The 10,971-nt window shown below is 38.1% G+C and overlaps 1 protein-coding gene across 1 annotated transcript in view; it reads left to right on the forward strand.

Annotated features, from left to right (window-relative positions):
• ST8SIA2 (ST8 alpha-N-acetyl-neuraminide alpha-2,8-sialyltransferase 2) overlaps positions 1-10,645 on the forward strand; it is a 104,390-nt gene extending 93,745 nt beyond the window's left edge. Inside the window, exon 6 of the mRNA XM_074234151.1 lies at positions 647-10,645. Within this exon, the coding sequence (XP_074090252.1) occupies positions 647-932 (286 nt within the window). The 3' untranslated portion in view covers positions 933-10,645. The remainder of the gene's footprint in view (positions 1-646) is intronic.
• The last annotated feature ends 326 nt before the right edge of the window (positions 10,646-10,971 follow it).

A 10,971-nucleotide genomic window follows, 5' to 3' on the forward strand; every position in this document is an offset into this window, starting at 1 on the left:
AAACCATCTAATCCAAACCTATTTTACAGATTGATAAACCGAGGCCCCCAAAGGTGAAGTGATTTGTCCAATAGCAGAGTTAGGATTAAACTTGAGTCCTTTGACAGAAAAATAAAGACAATCAGAAACCTGCCTAAAGCATATAAATCTTAATATAAATCAAGTCATTGGATCTCAGCTTCCTCAGATATAAAATGAGAGACATGAACTAGATGATCTCTAAGATTCTCTCCAGCTCTAATATTGAACTATTCTAAATCATTGAAAAGCAGGAAATACTCATATGGGGTGAGAGAGGATAATTTCATAACCAATGATTGTTTCAACTTTGTTTCTAAATTGGGGTTGCTGGGTCAGAGGGTTCTTGGGCAGCTCTTGGGGGGGGGGGCGGTAGGACAGAGATCTATTTAAATCATGCCTTTAAGTTTAATCTACATTATTAATATTTGTTCCATTACTCTCTTAAGTCTAGAACATCATCTTCACTTATCTTATTTGCCAGTTTCCAAGGTACAAATGCTAACACTGAAAATTTAATTGTATGAGCTGGATCTAGCATATTACCAGTTCTGGGGTGTGGCAAAGTGTTTTTTCTCAGAAAAGAATGAGTTATGAAATTTTTGCTTTTTTTTACTCTTCTTTTCAGATACTGGCTGACAAACAAAGTACACATCAAAAGACCCACCACAGGACTGCTGATGTATACTCTGGCCACACGCTTTTGCAACACCATCTACCTCTATGGCTTTTGGCCCTTTCCAAGAGATCAGAATCAGAACCCTGTCAAGTATCACTATTATGACAGCCTTAAATATGGCTACACATCCCAAGCCAGCCCCCATACCATGCCCTTGGAGTTTAAAGCCCTAAAGACCTTGCACCAACAGGGGGCTTTGAAACTGACCGTCGGTGAGTGTGATGGAGCCACGTAAATTGGGGGCTAAAGAGGATTCCGTGGCTCACGTTTCCTACAGGCTACACCACGGGCAGATGGGGGTCGGGAGGCAAAAACAATCGGACGAGCAGAGGCTAGTGGTTTTCTTTGTTAATGTGTAAAACAGTGACAAGAATATATATACCTGCATATATATATTGACCTGAGTATTATAACTGTGTGGTGTTCATCCAGAGTATGGCAGACAAGTTCTAGGAAGAAAGTGCTGAGGACTCACCTGATCTGGAGACACCGTCTTTGAGAGTGAGAGGATTGGACTCCAAAGGAAATCAATTCCAGCACTGGATATATGATAGTCTTTTAGGTTGAAGGATTCTCTGGCTGATGGATGAATGCTAAGTCATTTGTTTCCAGCTGCTCCGAGTCTCTGAGAAAAGTGGATTCTGGGTGACCCAGAACCTAGAGGTTGGCAGCTGGGCTTAGTATTGCAAGTGATACTGTTCAAGTAAAAGGGGGGAGGGATGAGGGCTCAAAAGAAAAATGGAGCAAGAAACCAAGAAGCACAGGTTGGGGCATATTAGTGGATGACCTTGATCTACTCACTCCAGGTGAATTAATCAGGAAACATGGTTCATCAATGGGTTCCAGATGGGACACTGTTTCAGTTCATAACAAACTGAAGAAAATAAGCAATGGACTTTGACTTTCTGGCTTAAAAAACCATAATGCCAGTATGACCACCACCACTGGCTGAAGCAGAGGAAAAATGATGACCCTGAAAATACCCTGATCATTCAAAACAGATCAACTGTTGTTTACAAAAAAATCAAAAACCATCTAAGATGGTCAAAACCTTTAGTGGCAAAGACAGAAGTGTGTCAGACAATGTTGAACCTTTTCTAAATGTTTTTTGGAGTGGAAAAGAGAGAGAGAATCCCTGGGATTTGGAGGGAGTGGGGGTGGGGGGGAGAAGAGAAGGAATTACTGACCTAAAAGTGATATTGAGGGTAAGAGAAAGATATTATAATCTGACCTCATACCAATCAATGTCACCTTTTAAGTCTCTTTCTTTCTCCCCGAGGATTAACTCACCTTCCTTCCTGTGAAAATATAAAGTCAGGGATTGGACTGAAAGCTACCACAGCAATGAAATCCAAAGCCAAGACTTGAAAGGGCACTGTCAAGATAAATGTCATCGTGGTAAAATATATAAGATTGCCTTCCCTCACTGCACACAAAGCCCCAGAGTGTGAAACCTGAACAAATTTTAGACATCCAGTTTCACTTCTCAGCACCAACACCATCTGTGTTCTGCATCTCACTCTGGGTGGTCAAAGCAACCAACCCACTCTGTTCAATGTCACGTTCTTGTCCGTTCCTGTCCTAATTGTCAGGTGGTTTAGCTTGGCTCTCTTGTTTAGCTTTCTGACTCTGCAAAGAGAGGTTTAAATCCTCCTTTTCCCCCTCCTCTCCCCATATTGATGCAATTATTTTGGGATTTTGTGAAATTAGACTTGTTCCTACTAAGGTTTGTATATTCTTTCCTTTTTGTAAAACCAGCTAGCTATAGGATGCAAACCCACTGGACATCACATCCCTGGGAAATGTGGGCTGAGAACTAACCACTTAAGAGCTGGAATCCTGGACCACAGTTAGAGATGGGGCTTGGGCTGTCTTGTTTTGATTACTCTATTACCTATGATTAATATTCATGTTTTAAGGCATATTTTGAAATTAAGTGAAAAACCATTATCATGAAGGGAGGTAAGAAAAGAACTCAAGATCTACTCCTAAATATTTGAGAATAGACATAATTAATCAATAGCAATTCAGGACAGAACATTTGCTCCAGATTAATGGCTAGTTAAACAGTAGCTGGAAGCTAACAGAAGGATGCCCTTAAGCCATTAACCCAGAACAAAATACTCCCCTGGATAAGACAGTGATTGCTACTATAAATTGCTTTGTTCTTTGTAGTATTGTTCTAGATTTTAGATTTTTAGTTTTCATCATGAAATGAAAATTTTAAAAGCACAGCCGATAGCTTCAGTGAGAACTGGATGGTACAGATTCCTTAGAGAAAGTAGAAATAATTGCTACCATATTTTACACTTCTCTAGAGCCTTTCATCTTGAAGATCTCAAAGGGTTTTAGGAACATTTCATTTTCAAGGCTCACAAAGCCCAAGAGGGAACAGGTAAGTGACATTGCCAGCATATTCTAGTTGGATTAAATCAAACATAAAGGACTTTAAAGATTAATACCAAAATGAACAACAGCAAGTCAGTGGTAAAGTCAGGAAAAAGACACAGGAACCCAGAATCCCAGCTTCATGTTCTAGCCAGAAGATATTACTGAGGCAAAGGATTCTTAAAGAAGTTCAAATTGTTTACTTGAATTTTTTTCTGGCCTGTAATAGTTTAGGTCCTTAAGCTGACATTAGTGATGATTGTAAGCAGAAATAATTTGAGCCTGTAATTTTTGCTTTTCATTCTCATTAGCAAAGAACAGTTAGATCAGCCTCTTCCTGAGGGAAGATGTGCTTTGGTGAAATGTACTTTTAGAGAAAAGGGAAGCAAATGAAAACCTGCCTTCATCTATTTCTTGAAAAAGGTTAGAAAGATAAGGTCAATTTGGATGATTTTTGTACTGGTAAAATGCTTTTGCAGCAGCACTGACTCCATTATCTGTTTCTTTCCATCCTTTTTCATCTGGCCACCAAGATGTAACAGAAACAGACAATAAGTTCTTGCTTATTGGCTTATTTGATTAGATGATAATACTAATGAATTCTGAAGTCATGATTTCCAACCCTATATAAATAAATTACCTTTGGTATATGATGTGGAGGAGGTTGAGAGTATAGCTCACATTTTTTAGCACTTTACAATCTCAAAGCACTTTACCCCTATAATCTCATGTTTTTTGCAAGAACTCTATGAGATTGGTAAATCATGTGAGCACCGAAGATCTTTGATTCCTAGCCCTGGCTGAGGTTAAATGACAACCTCTCTGAGCCTCAGTTTCCTTATTTGTGAAATGGAGATTACACTTTCAAATCCTATCTTATGGGACTTTTTTAAGGAAAGCATTTTGTAACCTGTAAATCACAATACAAATGTGAGCCGCTTTTATCATCCTTTTAAGAAAGATGAAGAATTGGAGATTCAGATCGATCACCTCGCCCAAGGTCACACCGTTAATGTAAGTATCAGACCCAAGGGCTAGCACTCAGGTCTTCTGATTCCAAAACCAGTATTCTTTCTACTACTACGTTATGTTGCCTCATTGGCTTGTCTTGGCCAACTATTTTACAGGCATGTTGGTGACAGGGGGATCATCCAGTGAGAGCAAGAAATGGTAATGGTCATAACATGTTCTTAGCACTTTATAATTTATTAATATAGCACATTCACATATAGATTGTCACTAAGCTTCCCTCCATCTCTAAAATTCTATGAATCTGTGATTCTAATTCAATTTTATTTGATCTTCACAGAAGCCCTGGAAAACTAGGATTAGTCCCCTAATTTAGAGATGAAGAAACCTTAGCTCAAAGTGATTTGCCCAAAGTCACACAGCAAGTACAAGGAAGAGTTAGACCTGGAATTTAAGGTCTTCTGACTCTTAGTTCAGCCCTCTTTCCATGATAATATATAAAATAATCAATGCAAAATATTACTAATATCAAAAGAAATTACTTCAAGCATATGTTTTATTGGCAGTGATTCAGTAGTATCAGTGGCATATTCAAAGGACATAAATGCAGAAAACATCTCCATCCATAATGAGAGTGAGAAAATATGCTCATGGAAGAATATATGTTACCACAAACCTAGAGACGTATGCTTGTCTGTGTAAGTGAAATCTCCTGTTGGTTTGGTGGAGACAAAAGCTGTTTGAATTTTACCAGGCAGGGTTGTTGGAGCCACAGGTCTTAATAAATCTTCTATGCTGATGTTCCAAGCGGGATAAGAAACCATCAAGCCAGATGGTACAGAGACCAACCTGCTCCAGGAGGATGCTGTTTGATAAATCTCTTCATGCCTAATTAAGACTCTTCTTCCAAAATGAATGATACTGAAAAGTATATTGATGTTGATCAGATGGGAATCCAGACGTGTATGTTGCTATATGAACGTCCTTAATAGCATCCCCAATGACACCAACAGCAGCAGCCTGCCCAAGCTGCTCCTGTTCTTCGTTTTATCCCATCCCAATCTGAGCCTCGAATTCCAGCCTCAGCATCTTCCCTTCTGTCTTCATTGCTCTTTTTAGTCAGAGGCAGCAGAGGAAGCCCAGGCAGGAGTAGTTGGCATCTTTACATCTAAACATCCTATGATTCTGGAATGTTAAGTCCTGACCTTAGGTAACAACCACGAAATGCTTCGGTGGAGCTTGCTCTCTCTCTAGTCTGTTTCCATTTGGGGATCCCCAAGAAATCACAAAACAAAGCTAATGAGAAATGCATTCCATTCTAATGATTGAGCCAGCTGCCCCAGAAGGGAGAATGTCCATGAGACCTGAACTTAGAACATTTTTCAATGTTCCTTGGATTTTATGGGTGTAGAAACTGAATTTTGATTAGTAGCAAGTCGTGATGGTTAGGCCTAATTTGACCAAATGATCTTGAGGCAAAATCCAAACCACACAATCCAACTAATCATCCTAATTACTCTAATACACTAAGTTGACTTATCACACATCGTCTCCCTTTATCAGTGAGCAGTCTTTCAAATTACCAAGGTATCTAGAATATAGGCTTTCTTGATCTTTCTTGATCTATCACTTGTTTATAATTTTTATAGCAAAGTCAGATTGGGGCAGGCTCAACAAGAATTGTGAATAGCCATTTCTTCCATATTTCAATAGATGTGCTATCTTCAATTTGGGTACTCCCTATAGGGGAGATTTGTTCTCCATCTCTACCTTCTTGTTCTGTAAGACTGTAGATAAGGTTCTTCTATAAATCTATAAAACTGGTTTCCCACCCACGATGCCCAGGACCTTCCTCTAAACTACTTGACATTATATGAACCAGAGAAAGGAAAAAGTGCTTTATAAATATTATTTCATTTGATTCTCACAATAGCCCTCTTAGGAAGGTAATATGAACCCTATTTTAAGGTTGAGAAAATGTTAGGTGATTTGCCCAGGTACACAACTTAGAAGTATCTGAGTCTGGATTTGAACTCAGATCTTCCTGACTCCAGGTCCTGTGCTCTATTACTAGGCCTCCTCAGCAAATAGTATAGCAGCAAACCACATGAAATATCCATTGTTTGTCTCTTGTACTTGCTAATGGATGGAATGTCTCTTTTTCTAAACATACATCTTTCTGCTGACATCTTTTTCCCTTCATTTATTTGTTGGTCTAAGCCTCTCACTTCCCTTTGGAGGACTCATCACCTTAATTCTCTAAAGACATGGTATTCCACATCTTGCAGTCACTTTAGGCATCATCAAAAAATATTGACATCAAAAAGATGAGATTTTATTTTCAGGAAAACAATTTAGTGTCACTATAAAGATTGTGTAAGTTCCCAAATTTCTTTTTCTTCTCACCATTTTCAAATTTTAGAGAGATATCAGCAGATGCTAAACATAGGCAACATTAAGTGAACTATGTGGAAGATATAACTGTATCTGACTGATGGTTAAGTTCAACTTACCTTTGGAAGAACTCACCCTTTAACTTAGGTGGGATCATGTCATGAACTTTTGCTCTAAAATAATATGAAAAAGTTGAAATTGTTGGATAAAGTCGTTTGTACAGAAGAGTGGATCTTTCAAGATGATGACATTAAAGGGAAGCTAGATGTCACAGATGATTCAACAACTGGACAATTTTCTCAAGTTACTGTGCTTGAGAAAAATGGCTTGAGACAACCCTTCTACTTGTTTTTCAAACTGCAATAGACTGACTGGAGAGAAACTAGCCTATTCTAATAATAACTCTTGGATTAGTCCCATGATTGCTACAAGCAGGGAAGAACTGTGTAATTTTGGAGAAAGAATACCAGACTGGGAATGGAATACCTACCTGGTTTCTAAACGAGCATTGAGACTTTCCAGCTTTAAGATTCTATTATTTATGACCTTCATGGGGTTTTGTCCCTAGCAAACCACTGGTCCACTTTGTACCTATTTTATCATTTGCAGAAGGAGACTAATGATATCATGACTTCTTCATTGGGTTTTTGGAAGAATTTATAAAATAAAATAGGCATAAAAATACTATAGAAAAATTCAGAAATAATGCTTTCCAAAAGTGAATCTGGCACATATAGGAGGTAAGGGGGAAGATCTTCTGTGCTTTGGATTTCTTTTGGGGGGACTAGAACAGGATTAAAAGAACCCCAGAAAAAGGAAAATAGAGAGAAGGGTGGCTAGGTGATGCAGTGGATAGAGCACCAGCCCTGGAGTCAGGAGTACCTGGGTTCAAATCCGGTCTCAGACACTTAATAATTACCTAGCTGTGTGGCCTTGGGCAAGCCACTTAACCCCATTGTCTTGCAAATAATAATAATAATAATAATATAGAGAGGAGGGAGGTAGCAGGATTTCTCTACCTAGACCAGGCTGCTGCTCCAGAGGGTTCTGCTCCAGAGGGTGCTGAGACGATTGGTGATTCCTTTTCATGTGTTTTCCTTTTGGTCCCAAACTATGTCATATTTCCTTGACTGAGGAAGTAAAAGGGGGGGGAAGTACCTCCAAATTCCAGAAGTCTCCAAAGAAACAATTATTACCAGCTCTAGTAGACACATTACACAAGGTATCATAATGATTATTCTTATTTGACAGTAAGATAGATAAGCCACATGAAATAGTGGGAAGTAGTCTATTATGTCAAAAAACAGGTGGGAGAGATCCATGACTCCTAAAGTGAGAAGTAAAGAATCTGCTCAGAAAGTAAACTCTGCCAAGAAGTATTAGTAACTCCATTTTGAGGTCAGGGTCAGTAACATTTTTTTAAGTGACTTATTGAAATATGGAAGGTAACAACTCCTTGGAACCACTTCTGTGTCATAGTTTAGGAAACTATTTCTTAATATGCTTTTTCTCCATCTCACCAGATCCTGCAGGAAAAGGAGTCAGCAATACTACAGTTCACTAAACTGAATTAGCCTATGTCTTGGAGGTGGAACAAAGGATAGCAAAAGTCCAGAATGGAGAAGGAGAACAGTAAGAGGGGGAGAGATGACCACAGGGAGAAACTTTCATCAGCAAGTCATATGAGGCCTTGGGACACACACATAGTCATATAAGTCCCAAGTAGCCTTGTTGCTTGAATTTTCATTGTTTCCTCCTAAGAATATAGAGAGCACTTTATCCTTATCTAGACATTTATTTATATATATATATATGTTTTTGCCTCATACCTATCCTGTTCAAAATTAATTCCTTACTCCAAATCATAGATGATTATTATGTAAGAACTTAGTGAAAAGAAAATTTTTTGATTTGACTTTTCTTACCCTAGCACTGAGCAGCCACTGCTTAACCAATCTACCTACCATTGGTAATGTAGGTCTTAAGTAGGTGGTCATTTTTCACTAGTGACAGCTGGACCACAGCCATTATGACCTTGGGAGATAGAACCTGGTAATGCTGTGGCAGTAACTACACCATATTCTGAATATTAAGATAGCAACTTTTTTGCATGGAACTGCGCCAGTGCCTCTTTTCCCATATCCTATGGTAGCATCATAGATAGCTAGGAAAAGGTGCCCTCTTCATGAAACAAAATGGCAAGATGACTAGATGAATACACAGAGAAGGCAACTCCAGTGGTGGGAAAAGAGAATAGCGTAGTTTAAAATAAAACAATTAAATATTCAGTGTGAATAATACAGTGGAAACTGAGCTGAGGTGTGTTCAGAGGACAGCAGCCTGGAAGGTAAAGAAACTTGAATTCATGACATCTGAGCAATAATTGAAGGAACTGGAGCTGTTTAGACTGGAGAAGACAAGACTCATGATGACTTTGGCTAATTTATTCATATGGTAATAAGCTTGTAAACATGTGTTGCTACTGTTGGTGGATAGTCAAAGGGAGGGATCAAGGGACTAATCTGGGTCCCTCCCAGGCTTAGGATTCTTTGAATCATTTGTCCTATGTTTTGCTCATTTTTCCTATTTGTCTCTATTTTGACTATTGTGATTTCCTATAAAGTTCTATTTGGACCACTGGGCTGTTTTCTGGTTTTTTTGAAACTTTGTTGCTCTGACTAATAGGAAGCACCCCTAGATTCTGGATTATAGGAACTATAACCAAGTTGACATCACATATACTGATGTTTTCGGCAGCCTCAGTTTCTTCATCTGATAAAATAGGAATCTTTTATACCCACTTTCACCTTTCAAGAGAGTTGCAAAGTTTCATAGAGTGAGTAATGTATGAAAGAGGCTTAAAGCTACAGGGAGAAAATACAATTCATTACTCTACATGGAGTAGAGTACATGGAGCTCTCAATTCCTCCACCCTAATCCTTTTCAAGTTGGACTTTGCTATTCCAGTCACTGAACTAAGTCCTTACTTCTAAAAGAATCAGAAACATGAAATAATTGTTTTTATCTGACTCATGTTCTCTGACAAATATATCCTTTTCTGAATAGATATGTATTCCCCGCCCCAAAAAAACAAAAATTAAGGTTAAGGTATAATTTGTTGGAGAAATAGTGAGCCCAAAACTTGATGGCAACCTTTGCCACCTCCTGCTCAGTGAATTCTGAAACTATCTATATGTATTCTCATTCACCTTCTTGTTAAATATTGATATTTCAATGTACATATGATTTCAATTATATGAATGCTCTGTCACAAGCCATTCATACCTTCCCATCCTGAGCAATTTTTGTCTATGTTCTCCTTTAAATCATCTACTCGGACACCTTCAATAAGCTTTTGAGCTTTTGGCTAGATCCCTTATATGACTATCAGTAGAGAATTAGTCTGGCCCCGATCTTGATATATGACTGGCCTACATCCTTTACCAGTTATCTCTCTGATGATTCCTTGAAATTCTTTACTTACACAATTATTTGTTGGCAATATCCTATTTTATGTGTGCCCCTTCAGGGGTCTTTGGATGACCCACAACTTTTATTCTTCAGATATTTGAGTTTTCCATAATTCACAGGCATATATTACAACCAGAAAAATACCACTGTCAAAAAGATGGGTCTTTGTTTTAGGAAGAAGTGTGGGATTATTAAAAACACTGCACAATTTCCCAGATGCAACCTAGTTCATTCTCTCTCTCCTATCTAGTTCATTATCATAAGTAGTTTCTATCCCAGATTTATGTCCTGATAGATCAGTCTATGGGTCATGTTACCAACTATATCTCCTAATGTGAACAATGGATTAATTCATTTGTTTTTTTCCTCTTTTGTAGAAATTTAAGACAAGTTCTTTAAAGTGATTATAGATCACATCTAAGACATTCTCTAATATTCCAGGGTTTTCTGAAGTCACCACAATGCCATATACAATTAAAGCATATTAAGGATCATACCATCTCCCATTTAGATTGTAAATCCTCCAAGATGGTGGCAAACCCCTTTGATGAGCAATTGGTCTCCTTGTTGTATGCCTTATTTGATAATAGAGAGTCCCTGAACAAAACTATCTCTATTGTTACATCTGTCAAAGAAATGTATACAATTTCAATCAATCAATAAATACATATTAATCACCTACTATGTACCATGCACTGTAAGTGCTGAGGATACAAAAGGAAGGAAAAAACAGTTCATGCCCTCAAGGAACTCACATTTTAACTATTTTCTATCCCTTATTCAATCTGGGAAAAATTAACCCTTTGTAATTTTCATCTCCTAGAGAAGATTCAATATTCTACATCTACTATTTCTCCTGAACTCCCATGATCCAATTTGAATTTGGGTGTCTCCAATCTTCATACCTTGTGCATGCTTCAAGTAAAATGGTCCTTAAAGTTAATAGCACTTTTGTTCCAATTCAGTCTCAATAATCTTGTCTCTTGAACCTTCATAGTTCCCTCTTCCTAAGAACACAGAGGGTACCTTACCCTTTTCTAGACTTTTATTTT

This window comes from Macrotis lagotis, chromosome 4, assembly GCF_037893015.1.
Source record: "Macrotis lagotis isolate mMagLag1 chromosome 4, bilby.v1.9.chrom.fasta, whole genome shotgun sequence".
Lineage (NCBI taxonomy): Eukaryota > Metazoa > Chordata > Mammalia > Peramelemorphia > Peramelidae > Macrotis > Macrotis lagotis.